We start from the raw sequence: 19,026 nt of genomic DNA on the forward strand, positions 1-19,026 counted from the left end.
GTTATTTATGCCCAACGTTAATGATGACATTGTTGAATATCATGCCATAATTCTGGAAAAGAGACCCTCTAAAAATACTACATTTCATGTAGACTTGTAGTGGTCATCTAGAAGAAAAGACTACTAGTAGTGACTGGACCTGTCAAACGGGTCGGTCGGGTCGGGTTGTAAAGAATTACTTTCGGGTTCGGGTTCGGGTTGAATCGGGTCGGTCACTTTCGGGTTCGGGTTTACAAATGCTTGTTCAAGACCCAGAACTTTCGGGTTCGGGTCGACCCAACGGGTTGAGAGATTTTAAAACGCGCATTATATTTTCATTAATTTAGGTGATAAATATACAAAATATTGGCACAAATTAACAAATTTTCCTACGAAAGTTTATATTTAGTCAAATTCAACGATAAAATGACGTATAATTCAAATTAAAATCATATTACACACAACAATAGTAAAAACAAGTTGTCTATTAAGCTTAAATTTTCTCATATTCTCATTTATTACTATAAATACAATGATTTTCAATCGGTCGGGTCCAAAACGGGTTCGGTCGGGTTTTGACCCATTCCTTTTCGGGTTGTTCGGGTTCGGATAAAATCGGGTTACGGGTCACAAAATCTTGTTCAGGACCCAGTATTTTCGGGTCGGGTTCAGGTCGGTTTTCGGGTCGGGTCGATTTTTGACAGCTCTAGTAGTGACTATTCAAGTGGGCTTTCGTCACATGCATATGAACGTTACTTTCTGCATGAATAATACGAAGTTTAAAGTTAGTACTGTTGGAATAATGTCTTGAATCGGTCAAGCTCCTTACTACAACGTCCCAACACGGGGAACTTACTATATCTGTTATTATGGACTAGGGTTATTTATTTTTGGCCTATTTTCCTGGTTTTTCCGCATCTCTCTGGAGAGTACTGTATAAACTCTCTAGGTCATAACCTAGTCTTATTCTGTAATATGTACTCCTCAAGATCAATAAAACTTTCCTCCCCTCTGCATGTGGACGTAGCTAACACATTGTTAGTGAACCACGTTAAATCTCTGCGTTCTTTATTACGTTATTTAATCTTTCTTTGCATCCGTTATAACAAGTACAATACACAATATGTGATGAATCATAATTATATTATTCCATTTGTTTCTAATTATTTGTCCCATTTTAAACTCTTTAAAGATTTATATCCACAAGAAATCTAATACTTCACCGAGTACTTCAAAACATATGTGGGATGTTGTTTGATTCGTCTCGATATGCATATAATTCTTGCGATTTTATTTTGTTTTTGTTCTTATAGTACTACGTACATATTTAAAGGTACTTGATTACATAGTGAAATGTTATATCGTAAACTATGATATAAGCTAAACAGAACAATCAATTAATAACGGAGGGAGTATAAAGTTTTTCTAAGGTGAAAATATAATGTGTTATTTTTGTGGACATTTTTGGTTTTACCAAAGTATTAAGGTACTTATCCATTAAGGAACCATGCAAAGTGGGAATAAGTGGATTTATGGATAGGCTTTCTTAGTATAACGTAATACAAGTGCATGTACAACCATAAAAGTTTATGAGTAGTGCTCTATTATGCATTATGTCATTGTTTTTATGCACTCAATCAAATGATCAACATGACTAGTTATATAGCTTGTAAGATAGATTTTGTTTGGCCTATAAAATCACCCTAATTAAAAACATTAGGAATTTAGGATTTAACCACTTAAGCTTAAACTAGTAATTAGATTGTACTTAAAATGATTGGCCATTTAATTAATTAATCGTGCATTAAAAACATTACATTATGATTTAGGGAAATCTGGCAATATTCGTTGCAACTACGGGTTATCCGCCTTAAAATGTCTCAACTTTTGATTAACTCATTGTGATTCTACCTTTTAGGGGTATTATCTCAACATGGTCATCAAGCATAATTAACTTGCTCAACCGGTTAATATAGCCACAAAATTCATCTTGTCACCCTTTCTTTCTTCAATCAACTCGCTGCTCACGTTCACGTGGCTAGCTATATCAACTGACTGAGCATGTTAATTACGGATGAGAAACATTTTGAGTTAATACCCCAAAGTTGTGATCGTTCTAATTAGTTAATCAAAAGCTGAGACTTTCTTAAAACGGACCGCCAATTATTAAGGTTGATGATGTCAATTTAATAATTTATAATACAAGTGGAAGGTGTCCTAACTTAAGTTGGTGACCAAGTGAAAAAACAAAGAACAAGTGTTAAGCCAAAATTGCAAAATGTGTAGTTTGGTTGATGTAGCACCATCGCTTTATTTATGCCAAAATAAATAATATGATGTCGTTTTACAAACACACTTTTTTTTATATCACTTATATTAATAGTTATATGCCTTACTTCTTTGACACTCCCAGTCTCCCACAATATGCGACAGGGGTATAAACGTACCTTAATTGCCATAGGCAATTTAAAATTTACTACAGTATTTGTCCGTACACAGTTTATTTGTTAGGACATGAGTCAATTTTTAATACACTACCATATTCTAACATCTAATGTGATTAGTTCACTCGGCGAAAGCGATGGGATCATGGGAACTACTCGTAGTAGAATATAAAAAAAATATTATAATATCCAATATAGTTTTGTTAGTAGTAACATTTTGACATTTTCTCAATCCACGTCAGCACATTATTGCACACTCTGTTTTAACTAAGCGATTTTCTTTAATATTGCATAAAGAACCAATAATTTCCTAAATACGTTACTTTCTAAGTTATTTCCCATCATACCGTCCACGTAAGCAAGGGAGAAAGAGAAGTAATTTTTTTTTTTCGGTTCAGCATTGAACCGCCATATGAGATAGCGGTTTCGTTTTAAAGCAAACCGCCATCTGAGATGGCGGTTCAATGTTATAAACCGCTATCTCAGATGGCGGTTTGCTTAGTTGTTAATTATTTTTAACATGAATTACAGTTTAAATAGAAATATAACTTAGAAGTAACCTCTTGTGACATCAATTGCGTATGTAGCTCAGTGGTGGATAGAGAGTGTTTCTAAGCAGATGGACGTGGGTTCGACCCCTACTTGACGCGCTTATTCGCTTATTTTTTTTACCATGACGCATTTTGGGAATTTAACGTTCTTTAAACAATATTGAAGGAAATCGCTCGTTTTAACTAACACTAATGATTTATCTACTTAAGTGTTACATAAGATCTTGTTATTAGATTTGTCTAATGTATACTTCTAAAATACTCATCAAATACAAATTAGAAATATTAATGTATTGACAAGCGTGAAAGAGAAAAGTTACAACTAAGAATCCCATATCACATATCATATATTTTCTCCGTTTATTTTTACTCGCAACGTTTGTCATTTTTACGAATGCCAATGCACAATTTTGATCATTAATATCTTCAATTCCCTTTAAGTAAAAATTATAAATAGTTAATAAATACACATTAAGACGAATCTAAGAAAATTTCACATGACTATGTTTTATCTTACGTATAAATCACCAACAATGATTAAAATATAATATATGAATAGTGTAGAAATCACAAACGTTACGATTATGAATAATCGGAGGGAGTTGGACAAATTAAGTTACCTGCAACTATACGTAACACTAGTGGGAACAGATAACATCGAATTAAAGAGATGGTGACTTTTGTATTTAAAAAAAATTGAGATGGTGACTTTACCCTTTTTGATTGAGTAGAAAGTCAAATTTGTTTGTTTAAAATTACGAGTGGAATAACTTGTACGGAGTACTTAGGCCATGCCCATATATATGCATGGGGGCTGTTGTCGAGTTCAAACCTCAATGGAGAAAAGGTTAATCGTTATTATAACTGGTTTTTGATACCGCCATACCTGGCGATATCCTGATTATTACATGAAAAAACATATTTATGGCACTATATAAAAATAACATGATTAAATGTTTCTATTATTTGTTTTCTACTACTTTGTCATTTATTATATTTTTTTTTGGAAAGAAAGAAATCAAATATGACATATAGTTTGGTGGATAAGTCTTTATTATTTGAAATTTCATGTTGAGAATTTGAGTATAAACAATACACCGTATTTCTATATTTTTTTATTGTATGTAAAATCATGGAGTGAGAGTCTTTAAAGAGGGAAGAGGGAGAGCGCTACGTGATAGATAAACTTGATTATAAACACCTTTTAATATATAGTATAGATTAGCGTATCATTAAACACACTTAAATCACTAAACACGCTTAATTCATTAAAGACACTTAAATCATTAAACATATCGATGACTTTTATTCGGAAGATGCTACATATACCCAAGGGGTACAGAACAGTGTAATACCCAGCCCTTTCATTGGCTATTGCCACATCAGCAATGCCACATGGGGTATAATTTTCAGATTGAAATTTTGAATTTGAAATTCAAATCCCATTTTAATTTCTTTTTCCTTTAATTTTGCAGTAATTAGGGTTTATGTTTAGCAAATTAAAAAATATTTGGGGAAGTTAATTAGGAGAGAGAAAAATGTTGATTAATTTGGTAATTAGGTTTTCAATTGAATTAGGGGACTGAAAATGACGCATAATTCCCGATATGGTAGACGAAATTCCGATGAAGATTCAACAACGTAGAGCATCTCCTGAGGTCGAATTCGATTATCTGAACTTCGGGTTGGACTTTATCGTGGTTTCGAATCGTCGTCCTTCTGGTGTCGAGTTTGAATCTCCGACCTTCGGTTCGAGTTGATTAGGGTTTCGAAACTCCGTCTTCGTGGGTCGATTTCGATTGTCCGACCTTCGAGTCCGACTTCATTAGGGTTTTAGGTAAAAGAAATTGCGCCGGTGGTGGTTGAAGTAAGAATAGTCAGAGCTTCCAAGTTATCGCTCCCATGTCAAATTTCTGGGTTGGGGGGGCTCAGTTCTGGTTTGATACACATTAGTCTCGTAACTAAATTTAGTATGAACTATTATATATATATATATGTACATAAACTGTAATGACCTTTATTCTCAAGTACATAAATACTTTAAAAGTTATGCATAATCAATGGCTTTGGCCTCACGTCAAAATGGATAGTGCGCACACATGCTTTCCCCTTAGTCACGGGTTCGTATCTTGCTAATGCCTTTGTTAAATCCAGTGTCTTATTTCCTCCCCCTCCATTTAATTTTTTTTTTTTACGTTCTATTTATTGATTCCATGCCCAATTTATGCATGTATATAAATGTTATTTAGACATATAATGTATACTAGTTTTAAGCCCATGCGATGCACGGGTTAATTTAATTATTTATTTGTATTTTATTATTGCAGTTCAATTTGTTATTGGATGATTTGACGCCCAATATTATAAGATTTGTATTTGTAAAATATCAAATTCAAATAATACGGGATAATAATTGTTTATTTTTTATACGTTCAACAACAATAAGCATAAAAACATAACGCGATATAGAGGACTTAAGCTAGACATATATTTAAATATTACAACATGAATCTATCTTTATATCTTTAATTATGTTTTTCCACCAGTACTTATAATCTGGGATTTTATTTTTGCAGAGGGGGAGACTGGGTTGAGGGATATTACTTAAATTATTGTTTTTTTTATGTTAACCACAAATGCGTTACGTAAAACTTTTATTCTATAATTTTTGTAATTGGATGATATAAATTTTTTGATGCAAAAGATAAATATTAAATATATCATACCTAGCAAAATTATGTTTTAGAAAAGTAACAATTAATAATTTTATAGGATCCGATGAAAAAAATAGAATATTTTTGTTGAGTTGAATTCTCAAGCTTGGAACTCGTAAAATTTTAAAAGACTACTCATATAAGTTAAGCCTCGATGTTAAGGGGAACATTAAGTTTTTACTTGATTAATCTCCTTACTTGGTTATTTTTTCTTTAAGTTATATAAGCTGCAAATCTAGAAAAGAAAATTACTTAAAGTAATTAATTACGTCTAATAATCAATCAATTAAAACTTTACCTTGCGAATTATAAAAGTTAAGCATACGCTTTTTAAATCTCTTACTCCAAACCATAATTTTGCTTTAAGTTATATAAGCTGCAAATCTAGGAAAAAGATTGTCAAACGGGAAAAAAAAAAATTTAAATTAAGATCAAAATAAACCTATAAACACTTACCGTTAATATATCAATCAATAAAGATCTAAATAACAAACTACTCCGCATATAACCATGTTTAAATCCAACAAATATAACAAAGGTGTTCATTTCACCTTAGCTATGTATAATTAGTAAAGGATATTTGAAATATACCGCTAGCGCCACTACTTGCTATTCTTAGAAGAATCTACGGAAGGTAATGTTGCTACCAAAATCACAATACCCGCAAAATAGTTATTGAATCCAAAATATAGTTTTAAATTCCTACAGCCACAACAACTCTTAAAATCCCGTCTCCTTTAGGCAACGGTCACTTCACCTTCAGTTTTTCCATCAATTCTTTGTTACCGATTTCATTGGTTGCATGGGTAAGTAGACGTCCAGCCACGGCTTCCCGAATGTCCCGGTGATTCCGAGGGTAGTCCTTCATCTGCAATTAAAGATGAGTAGTATGTTAGGAAGAAATTCATTCAAATATTGTATTAATTCAACTCATATAGTCTAGTCAAGGGATTTAAAGCTTACCTGAAGTAGTGATTCTGCGTCCACCGAAAAGTTTAGCAGACACGACATACAAAGTAAACCACCGTCGTCCGGGTGCTGTTGAATTTGTCCTGGAAACACGCGCTTTGCAACCCACGATTGCACCCCAGGCTCGAGCATTGGGATACCCACTGCCTCCACAGACAACACGGTCAAGTAGCTATCCTACAAGGTGTGAATGTATACAGAATTAGTGGTGCAAATATTAAGTAATAAATAAACTGAGATCACCTTGATCAAGTAGTTGGGTTAGGGTTTACCAGCATTTCGACCGCGATTGACACATCTTCGGGATGCGTTGGTGCATTCAGTTCTGCAAGTTCCCCCGTCGGACAATACACGCTGAAATGAGGGTTGCCCTTCTTGGGCTTCGACTTCATGATGTAGCCCCTCCACTTGCCATCTCTATTCACTGACATCAAGAACTGGGAGTGTAGAGTTTGTAAGTAAAGTTTACTAGTGGGAAAAAAACGTAAACCTACAAGTGTTTACCTTCCGCTTGACGTTAAAGTCAACTCCCCTGGCTCTTAAATCCTCCACAAAGTCCTTTGTGAGTGCAAGGGTCTCCTCCTCCTTTTCATTACCCTTGAAGGAATACTGAATAGGTGAGTTCCTTGCATTTCCTTTGAGGTCCACGGGAAAAAAAATAACGGCTAATGATGATGATAATTCTTACCCAAATATAAGGGGGGATGGCACAAAACCAGTCCCTTTTTCCAGCGAGTTCTTGGTTCACACAGTAACACCAAGCTGACATAACCTAATAACGTCCAATTTGATGAATAATGAGCGCATGTGTGATTAGGTGAAGGGGACAAAAAACAAGGTATTAAACGTACCTGAGTTGTTAGGGTGCCTCCCTCTTTGAGGGCGTCGTAGAGAACCCCTCTGCTAAGCTGGGGGTTTGTGTATTTATAGAGGATTTGTTCATCAAGTGGGCTGTTTACAGGTCGAGAAGCACACATGTGAGTACCTATACTGGCGATAATCCTTGTATTTTTACAAGAAAACACACCCTATACTAAAACTTACGCTTGTGGACGTTGTTTAGAAAAAAATAACCCTAGGAGTAGGAACCATTCATGGCTATCTGGCTCGATGTGGGGACTCCTGGGGGGGGGTCATCTCACCGTCATCCGACTCATCACCACTGTTATCACTGCTGTTTTTTTCGGACTCTTCTGTATCAGTATGATCTGGAAACTCCGATTCGTCATCATCCTTCCTCTTCCTTTGTTTCTTCTGCTTTTTCTGTCCACCTGTGGCTCTACTAACTTCCTTTCTCTTCTTTTCACCCTTACTTGTTGCCTTTTGTGAACCCTATAATAAGATTGCACAGAACATACCACTTCTTATTAGTGTGTCACATTGAATCACCTAAAACAAAAAATAATTTCATACTAAGAAAGTATTTCACAGTAACCCCTAACCACCTATTTAGAATCTTGTTTAATGTTACCTTTGCTGCTTCACCCTTTGAAGTGTTGAATGTTACCTTTGCTGCATCACCCTTTGATCTGTAGAATATTACCTTTGGTGCTTTACCCTTAGAAGTGTTGGCTGGAGGAATATTTTCCATTCGTGGAGATGATATTTTCTTCCTACACTGTTGCTTGGGTTTACCAGCTGCTGACTGGATAATAACAGCCACATAGAGTATGAATGAAATTTGTTGGATAGTTTAAGATGTTAACGGTTAAGTATTTAACGACTTACGTTCTCTGCAACGTTAGCGTTGGCGCTTTTTTCTGCTGCTGTTTTCTTCGGTTTGGCCTTCGAGAGTTCCTTCCTTAAAGCTGGATTTGGTACTTTAGGGGGCTCGTGAACGACGTTAAAGGCACCCTGTCGTTCATATTTGCTCTTTGGCACCGGCCTTCCAATGGGGTAAGGTCTACCATAAAACACACCCCTAACAACCTTAACATGCACAACATATAAGTCGAGCTTCCAAAAGAACGAATAATCAATTCAAAACATGATGGAATAACATGCACAAGCCTAAATCCAAGCCGTGTCCATATTGATATAACAAACAATTTGACAAAATTTCAAGAAAGTAAAAATGTTTAATATGAAAGGATACCTCAGCGTGTCCAAAAGTCCCATCTTCAGCAGACTTATCGGACTCTATAACTTGGCAAATTTCCTCATTTGTCCACGCTGCCAGCCGTGGGTAGCCTATTTCCCACCTTTTACCCGAGTCGCCGAACTTGATTCTGTCCACGTATGCAATCTGGAAAAGGCAAATATACAAGTGTTAAAAAAAATTATAGAAGCAAACACAGAGAACAAATGCTTTTTACAATAAGGGGTTCGTGTCCATTACCAAGAGAACCAGTGCTGAAGTCTTCATCCCTTCCTTCTTATCAACTTTATCTCGCTGCAAAAGCCAATCATGTATGACCTGGGCCCAATTCCACCTCCATGGTTTGTGGAAATAAATTCCTCTCATCACAGCTAGCAACTTGGGGCAAATACCATTGTTTTTCGTCAAGCAGAAAAGATTACCGAGGCAAACAAAGACGAAATTCCTTATGAACTTCGACTTGTCCTTATACTCAAAATAAGCCATGTTCCATGCCTTTGCACAGTCAATATGCCCGTTAAATTTCCCAAATTCTCGCACAAATCGCTGAGATCGTCGTCATAAGCAATTCTTTTGGGGAAACTCCACTTGGTTTCGCCAGATGGGAGTCCAGTAATTGCACCCACCATTTCTTGGGTGATAGCTATCTCATAATCGTCCCTTATTTTCAACACTCCTCTTTTTGCATCCCACCGGCTTTGTAAGAAAGCCATGAAATATATATTTAATTTTGTTATTTTTAGGTCCAAGATGGGACCAAAACCTGCTTCCTCAACCCATTGTCTCCTTGTATTACAAAGTGGCGCAACCAATTGTAGGACACTACCAGGGTACGCCCTCAATGGTGGGTACTACACGGACATATGAAAAAAATTATTTGTGTTAAAAATTTAATTAATTGCTTAACTCCTTCGTAAATAGATATTTTTCAAAAATTATACTTACTTCCTTTAACATCTTTTTCATCTTTGGATCCACTGGCTTTCTTCCTCTTTTTTTTTTTTTCTACTGTATTGTGACACAAAACAAAATTTTAGTATGAACACAAAAAATTTAGTTCATCAGCATCTATTGAAGAATGTAATGACCTGTAGCACTATCCACTTCCTGTCTTGGTTCTTCAACATCTGTATTCTCATCACCTGTATCATCCTCTTGTCGATCTGCATTGGACCCAAAAATAAATTTATTAGTCTGCAAAAAATTAATTTCAAGTTAACAAGATTCTAGTGAACAATGTAATGACCTATACCATCATTTACTTCCTGTCTGGGTTCATCATTATCATCTGTTCTTTCATCATCTGTACCTTCCTCTTCTTCAGCAACTGATTGTACTGGTGCTTCATTGTGTGCATTATTGTTCCCATCCCTCTCCTCCTCTTCCACCACTAACTCTTCAGCCTCACGCTGTCTATTCCTATCATGTTCCTCCCCCAATGCTTTAGCCTGATGCTGCCTATTCCTCTCTTTTTCCGCCTCTAACTCTTCAGCCTCATGCTGTCTATTTCTATCCTCTTCCTCCTGTAATGCTTTAGCCTGATGCTGCCTATTCCTCTCCCTTTCTCCCTCTAACTCTTGAGCCTCACGCTGCCTACTCCTCTCCTCTTCCTCTTCCTCCTGTAACTTCTTATCCTCTAACTCTTGAGCCTCACATTGCCTATTCCTCTCCTCTTCCTCCTGTAACTTTTTATCCATGTCCTCCTCAGCCTCACGCTCCCTAATCATCTGCGTTTCCGCCTCTAACTTCTTAGCCTCAGCCTCACGCTCCCTAATCATCTGCGCTTCCGCCTCTAACTTCTTAGCCTCAGCCTCACGCTCCCTATTCCTCTCCTCTTCCTCCTCTAACTTCTCAGCCTCAGCCTCACGCTCCCTATTCCTCTCCTCTTCCTCCTCTAACTTATTAGCCTCAGCCTCACGCTCCCTAATCATCTCCGCTTCCTCCTCTAACTTCTTAGCCTCAGCCTCACACTCCATATTCCTCTCCTCTTCCTCTTCTGATGTCGTTGTTCCTTGTGTTATGTCAGAATTTCCATGATCTTCTTTCCCCTCCTTCCCTTGTACCGTAGATATGGTGTGGGCTGGTGATCCCGTAGCATCACTTCCCTCGACCAGCTAACACAAACAGACATATAGAAGATCAAAATGTATAAAAGCGTAATTTTACCAAAATTCAGACTATTTTTATCATTCACACCAATAGATTTGAACATACGTTGTTATTTGTAGACTCATCTAATGCATTCCAAACGTCTTCCTACTCCCACCAAAAACAATTGTAATTGTAAGATATCCGGAACATATGAATATATCAATGATTTAGGCGTAAACAGAAATAAACAATAATTTTACCTGTTGCACTTCATTGTTAATGGGTTCAGCCTAAGCATACATAAATAATCTTATCATTTAAACAGGCCAATTAAAGCAGCAAAAAAGTAAAATGCATCAAAGATAAGGAATTAGGCGGTTATAATTTGAATTTACCTCCGATTGTTTAAACAAATTCTCCAAATTATCGAAGAATAAGGTTTTGTCCACGACCGGTTGTCCCGCACATTCTTTCCCAACTGCAGTGACGTTATCCCAGCCATTATGCATCACTAGTTTGAGTACCCCTGTTTTAACAATTTAGGTCTTATTTTCAATTTCATTCTTAATTAAAAACTAAAAATTAGTTACAGAGCACTAAAGTAAAGGAACGCCCGCTAAAATGACATGCAAAGTAAAAACGAGAAATAACAGGGGCACATGGATTATGGACATTGTTGCAGATAATTTATATGAATGAAACCTAAATTAAAATGCAAATCTAAAATCTGAACTAAATAAGTAAAAGTAGAAAGTAAGCATGACTCACGAATGTTGTTCGTCTACCATGGTAACAAATCCAGACGCCCACTCTCCAATTACCGTTGAGTGAGAAGTGAATTCCAGATATTACTCAGGTTTTGGTTCTGAATTGCTCTAAATTATATCTGGGTAATTTTGATTTGTGTACAGTAGTTGATAAACAAATGGGGAAGACAAAAGGTGTTTCGCGGTTAGATCAAGGGGAGAAGATGAAGAAATTCAATCTTGACCGTATAAAGGTAAGAAAAGAAGATGAAAAGTATCCAGAAAAATGGTTTTTAGTTAGAGTTAAAAAAAAGGGAATTTGAAAAATAAAAATTATTCAAAGACACATCCAATCAAACCACAGTCGTAATAAATTTTCACCTATTCCCAATGTTACTTTTTCATACATCTCTGAACCTTGTAGGACGTGGAATACAGGAGGACATTGATCCCTGTAACGTCTGATAAATGCCAAATCCAACTAATTATAAATTTTATTGCATAATATTCGTAACAGTCATACTAAAGTTTAACCGTGTTACATTAATAAGGGACTTAGAAATTTTCAAACTCTTATTTTCACGTATGTGATAAAATATAAAGTTAGTATGAATTAGGCAAAAGTATGGAAATCATATTTTTACATTTTCATGTCTCTATAATGATAATGCGGTAATTAATGATTAGCTTATAATATTGACAACGCAAAGTAATTGTAGCTTGGTGCTTGCTTGATTTAGATTCTTCATGGGTTTCCTGGGTTCGAATTCTACCAATAGGGCTATTAACTACATTTAATTTTTCATTTTTTGCCTTTTACTTAACCCTTTAGTGATCCTCTAAAATCTTCAAAAATACGATATGCTTGTCGTGCATTTTTCACCGATTTTCTTTAATTCGGTGACTATTATAGTTTTATATGATTCATGTTTTTGCTTTTACAAATAAATGAAATATTAGTAACAACATAAGGTAATATAAAACTTCGTAAGCAGTAAATAATTGCGTAACGTCTAGTAAATACGAAGAATTTGAAATAATTCCATCATAATTATTGTTACTATTGACATATTAGTTTTTTTTTTTCCTATCAGATTATTACAAACTTAAGCTTACAATACAAAATGTCAATAATAAAAAAAAAAGGTTTGTTCCGCAAATGTACTCAAAAGGAAATTAGGAGAAACAAAAGGAAAAAAAAAGGAGAAAGATAATAAGACGATAGAGATAAAGCAAAAATAAAAAATAAAAGGAGAAACAAAATAAAAGTCATTTATTTGTACTCTATTTAATTGGAATAGGAAATATAAGTAATTTTATTTAATTAGAATAGGATATATAAGTAATTTTATTTAATTGGAATAGGATATATAAGTAATTTATTTGTAATCTATTTGTAATCTATTTTTATTTGAAAATTTAAGGGACATAAAAATATAATACCATATTGCCCCGTATTTTGTTCATGCTTAGTGACGTTTTGTGAAATTTGGTGAACCACAAATGTAATTACAAATAACCTTCAAGGTTTGATAACTTGCCGTTTGTTTACAGCGGCGGATCCAGGATTTTTATATTGGGTGTGCCGAAATAAATGTATTGTTTATCGATTTTTTTTTTCTTTTTGACAATTATTATTTTTTTAACATAGATTGTAGTGAAAATATATTAATTAAATAAGAATAATATTTCAATGCTTATCTTCTTCGAACTGAGCTTGATGACATACAAATATAAAACTTAATAAAATAGTATGATGCCAAGTACTTAAAATTTGCATACTTCGTATATACAATATAAATATCATTGGGTCCTTTTCCTATATATACAGAAAACAATTTTAATATGCAGATAAAATTGTCAAGTACTAGTATTAACAACGGTTAAGATTGAGGGTTTGTGTACTACATGTCACATATTAGAATCTTCCTCCCCCGTTTGTAATTTATTTAGCATCTTTGACTCATTCTTATCAAAAATAAAAATTGTCGGAAATGTATACTTTATATTTTATTGTTACTTTTTTAAAAATGAATATCTTCAATGCTTTGAAAAGGAACGCCTCCCCTAAAAATCAAAATAAAGCAGGCAATAGTCAAGTATTTTCCCTAAAAAAAACATTAGTCAAGTAATTTAACTAGACAAAAAAAGGAGAAAGATATGCAAAATCGGGCTAGGCTTCCTCGAACCCGCGCCCCCGTGGAGTGCAGCGGTCTACATTGTTGATAGCCACCATCTTAGCCAAATGATATATTGTGGTTATAATTACATAATAAACTAGTTAATCTGGATTATGGGGCGGGCCAAGGCCCACCCAAGCCCCCCCTTTGTATCCGCCGTTGCGTTTACACACTTATTTTTCCCAATTTATTTGAAATTGTGCAAACTTTCAATATGATAATAAAAACCATTCTGTTAATTTCTTTGTTCCTGCGCCAATATGTGTTCACCACCAAATAAATTCATGTCCCTTCACAATCGACAAATTTAATGTGTTTTTAATCTTTTTATGTTTTACTTATTCCATTAATTTCAAATAGTATAATTACCAACTTAATTTCTGATAGTGTAATTAGTGACACACGAAATCATCTAGAATTTCCTTCTTTCTAGTCTGATGAATTGAAACATCATTCCCACATTTAAAACATAACAATAGCCATGCATGGCACGGGGTCAATAGTTACAAATCATTGTAATCATAATATACAAATCTTGCTATTTACATACACAATGATGATCCAATTAAATAAACACTATTTACATACACAATGATGATGCAATTAAATAAACCTTGGTCTATACAAATGGAGTAACTACATAACCGTTGTAATGAACACACACAAACAAATTAAAACGATAAACTATCTTGATGAACACACAAATAGCAAACTAATCTAGCGTACCGTAGTACGAACCACCATAACAATTCTAATGAACACACACACACACACAAACCACCATATCAAATCTTAGAGGTCAGCATGATGTACTCTCCAAATTAGGGTAGTATTTGGCGAGTCCGCATCGAAATTATTGAAGTCGACGTTGCTAGGGACTGAAAGAAGGGCGTAGCGCTCACCTCTTGATTAAATCGTCCTGGCCTTCTCCCACAGGTCACACACGCACTCATAGCGTATGCAAGTGAAAGTACCATCATTTTCTTTGTATTCAAAGAACTTGTAATAGCGGAAATTTGGAACCCGCACTTTTCGGTGGAATTCATATACGAAATCAGGTCGGAAGTGTTCTTTCATGACTTCCGTGGCCCATTTCTTACATGCGAAAACTGAACTTACCCTTGTTGGTCGATCCATCTTAGACCATATTATACCCATCAAATCAACGTTCGCGGCTACGCTATTTGCACCCGTACACCCGTGCTCGTCTTCTTCAACAATTGGGTTATCTCCAAACTTCTGCCGAAGTTCGACATCGAACATATCAAGGATATTTGGTTTACGGTCAGTTTGGTGTTGTTCGACAATATCAAAGAGTAAGTGGTGGTTGGGGCAAACCTTTGGATATTTTTCCGCTCTAATATCATCATCCATGGTAATAACTACCTAAATTTATTTTCTTTAGAGGGATAATGTTTAAATATATGTGGGTTGGTGTAGGGTATATATAATGCGAGCACATAAATAACTGCCATATAAAATGCTTCAAGTAATCCCTTCAAGTAAAATATAGGTTGGCCTTCTCAAATGGCATACTAAGTTGTAACTGTTCAGACTACACGATTGGCCAAATGGAATATAATCATCAGAGACACTCCTAATCGATATAAAATTTATTACACCTATTGGGAAAAAAAATTTGTTGTACACAATTAAAAAATAATAAACAAATTAATTAATTGTACATGTGAGATTACATAAGGAAATATATTTCACTTGTGTAGAGAAAAAGCATTTTCAACCACGGGAGAAAATCCATATCCACCATTGGAGCCCAAGTCTGATTGCAAAGCACGATCAATGTTCTCCTGGTCCCAGAGGAAAAGTCCTGATGCGTTGTGCATCAAGTGATTATTCCTTGAGTACGCCAAACAACCCACGTAAATAAGCTGGATGGAAATAGAAATTGTATATTAGCACAAGAGTTAATACTGAATACAAGGTACTGTAACGTAATCGTGCAAAAAATAAAATGGTAACTTACAACCAACAACAGGGTGCATCCACCATATGATTCGTTTGAGTTGCGGAAGTAGTGATTACGATAGCTCACCAGCCATTTCAACACATACGCCCCCCCAATTATATTCTCGTGCACGTTTAGCCTTGTCTAAAACACGTACATGGAAGGTGCTTATATGTCCGGATTTAGACGTCGGACATAAAACCATGCCTAGGGCGGACAACAGGAAGTGTTTTTGAAATTCATGTTTTAGTGTTGTATGTAGGAAAATATTTCTAACCAACTCTGATTCTAGAATACGACCATGAACCGTGTATTTTGCGTACTGCTTCTTTAGTCCTTCCAACACACCCCTTTTTGATTGATTTGGGTAATACAAGTCTCCACCTGATCTAAGACCTAGGACCCAACTGACCATCCCCTCGTCTACCTTAACCCATTAATTGTCCCTTATTTGGAGTTCTAATTTTTCCGTGTCAAACCTTGATGTGATCCAGTGCGCAAACTTAGGGTCAATATGTCGAATCTTCAAACACAGGAGTTCCCGAAATCCCATTTCCTATATCCACTCTTTTTGAGTTTGTGTAAATCTCTTAACCATAGAGGCAAATTGACCAAGACCACATGCGGACCTAACACACTAAAATAACAAGTGTTACTTCTCCCTAATGTAATGAAAGGAACAAATAAGATATTTGAACAATTTTCTAATGTATACCTTATTTGATCCGACCAAAGGTTGGGGAAGTGGTGGACTTCCTTGCATTTCTTCTACCGGACTACTAGGTATGTTGTTGCTTTGCCTAAATTGACTACGTTGACTTGTTCGCAAGGCCTGAGTTAATATTTAATCGGATCAGACTAACAATTGGATTATGCTAACAATTATACTTTAATTCATACTAATTTATATTTGCACGTTGTACCATAATCTATATTATAATCCCTTATTTCTAAAGGTAGTATTTGTTAACAAAATAATGTATAATTGTTATTTATACAATACTTACGAATAGTAGGTGGGGAAAAAAATTGGTCACCTTAGCACAACGTTTTGGCATTGAAGGGGCAGGAAACTCCGCCACTGACTTCCTCTTCCTGTTGCTGGGTTGTTGTTGATCTTCTTCAATTCTATTGAAATACTGGATAAAGAAAGTAAAGCTCCCCTGTTTGTAAGTCATGACCTTCATCTTGTCGAAGTCCTGTTTCTCGTCATACAGTTCTCCCTCCTCCTCAAAATATTTAATGTCCCGCACATATCAGATCTTGAAATCTTCTCCACATCCGTGCCTCCGGAGCAGAGTGTTGACATTAAGAGGGTTGAAATTTTTTTTGACACCAAATATGATGTTGATAATCCGCCCTGGTACATCCGGTTCGGGTGGAAATACAGTTTCTCGGCGTGCCAAACGGTGAGGCAGACCAAAGGGAATGTACTGCGGTCCGCCCTGTAAGCGAAAGAAATTAATCAATACAAGGTAAATTACACAAATTCATTAAATGCCCCATACTTGGGCCCAAAAACATTAGCTATTTTCCAGATCTGACTTACATGGACTCAGCTTAAACAGAGCGACGTTTGTTTCCAGATCTAGCTTACATGGAGGTTGCTTTGGTTTTGAATTGAAATAAGACGTTTTCTCCGGTGTAGTGAGTCAACAAACAAACATTTATTGAACCTGTGGGTTTCCTAACTCTGTTGAAATCGTTGAAATTAATGTGTAAACAGAAGGTGGATATGCAAAGTGGCAGAAAAGTTAAAGGTACCAAGCCACAATAAAGAGGGGAATCATATCATAAATAAATATTTTACACAGTTACATCGTTTCATAGCATACTAAACATAAAAAAATACCTACTAACAAAGAGGAATTTCCAGTCCTCATAAAGACGTGTCATACTGGTTTTAATCAAAGCATACTAAGTATGAGGATTGCATTCAGGTCATTACATTCCAAAAGATGACTATTACACAGTCTTACAAAACGCCGCCGTTTAGGCTTGGTTCAAGCATCTTGGCTAAGGTCAACAAAGTGGACTTTCCTTTGTCTCTTGTGTCGAATGAGGTATCCATCTTCCTCCATTGGCTCTCTCTTTAGCAGGGTCTCATCCACTTTCGCAAATGCCAGTATTCGTTCACCATCTTTGTTCGGCTCAAGATCTTGCCATGAAAACTTTTCGAGGAGGTACGTGTCCCTCTCTTCCTTGTACACCTCGTCTACAGCTGGAGCGTAACCAGATGAGGTTACCAACAAACCGGCCTTGAAAGGACCGACATGCTCAACAACTTGCCTCATGAACATCCTCCACTCGATCCGAGCCCTCTCGTGATCATGACGCTCAAGATGACGGTGAAGTTGTTCGGACATCTTCTTTGACCATCGCGGCTTTCTCTTTGGACGGACTGCGAAACCGGAAAAAAACAACACGCGCATAGTAAGGGTAATCATAACGGGACAAGCAGAAATACAAATACACCACAAATAAAAGGAATTACAGCAAAAAAAAGAAGGAGAATTACTACCTACTATACTAGCGTCGGCAACCATGGCAGGAATCTTAGGCTCCCCCACAATACCCAATTTCTTCCCCCTTGCCATTTTTTGTGTGTTTAACTTGAATCAGAATGGTGTGTGGAGTTTGTAAACTAACCCTATTGGACAATGTATTCAGCTTATGTGGTTTTACACATTTCCACAGACCTATAAATAGCCAAAAAACCATCCCTTCAGTGAAGGTTTTTGGCGGGAAATCTGATAAACATCCAAAGAAATCATCCCTGTATGCCGTTTACATTTAAAGTTCGTTGTATTGCAATTATTTAACATTTTAACCTAATACATGCACGACACTAAAAAATATTTAGTATGCCATATGCCATTTTATGGTAACTCTCTGGATAGTGAATTTTTCCGCCTAAAGTATATGGTGGTAGGCCCAATGAACCAAATAGGACAACGTACCATGATTACATGTTTATCTAATTTAATTTATCCGTATGTCATACTAAGTACACAAAATAACCTTCACAATTGACAAATACCCTTATCAAACTAATTAAAAGCAAAGTTTACGTTTTTTGTTGATATAACCCACAAAATATGATTCATTACACTTACCACAGGGCCCTCCGGTTATTTTTAATTTAGGCAAAAATTAATGTTTGTTTGATGCAGTGTAAGGGTAGTAAACATATATTATTTGTTAATAATTTATTATATTTACTATAAATATATATTTTTTTGAAATTTAATATAAACGAGCTTGAACGAACGAGAACGAGTTGTTCGT

General features: G+C 35.7%; 1 protein-coding gene across 1 annotated transcript; it reads right to left on the minus strand.

Moving 5' to 3' along the window:
* Positions 1–9,823: 9,823 nt before the first annotated feature.
* Positions 9,824–15,146, minus strand: LOC130463121 (uncharacterized). Its single transcript, XM_056832164.1, has 7 exons — positions 14,892–15,146; positions 11,974–12,073; positions 11,242–11,372; positions 11,107–11,136; positions 10,970–11,011; positions 10,008–10,869; positions 9,824–9,918 (listed from the first exon to the last, which is right to left on the minus strand). The coding sequence occupies exons 1-7, from the start codon at positions 15,144–15,146 to the stop codon at positions 9,824–9,826; spliced, it is 1,515 nt and encodes a 504-aa protein (XP_056688142.1).
* Between the last annotated feature and the right edge of the window lie 3,880 nt (positions 15,147–19,026).

Source organism: Spinacia oleracea, chromosome 6, assembly GCF_020520425.1.
Source record: "Spinacia oleracea cultivar Varoflay chromosome 6, BTI_SOV_V1, whole genome shotgun sequence".
NCBI lineage: Eukaryota > Viridiplantae > Streptophyta > Magnoliopsida > Caryophyllales > Amaranthaceae > Spinacia > Spinacia oleracea.

What these genes read in the sequence shown, in the direction of transcription:
- LOC130463121 (XM_056832164.1), bottom strand. Translation starts at nt 15,146, where the DNA reads ATGGATGATGATATTAGAGCGGAAAAATATCCAAAGGTTTGCCCCAAC. An exon ending in AAAAGTAACATTGGGAATAG is followed by an intron (nt 11,373 to 11,973) that starts GTGAAAATTTAT and finishes TTGTTAAAACAG; the next exon opens with GGGTACTCAAACTAGTGATG. An exon ending in ATGAGTCTACAAATAACAAC is followed by an intron (nt 10,870 to 10,969) that starts GTATGTTCAAAT and finishes TGTTTGTGTTAG; the next exon opens with CTGGTCGAGGGAAGTGATGC.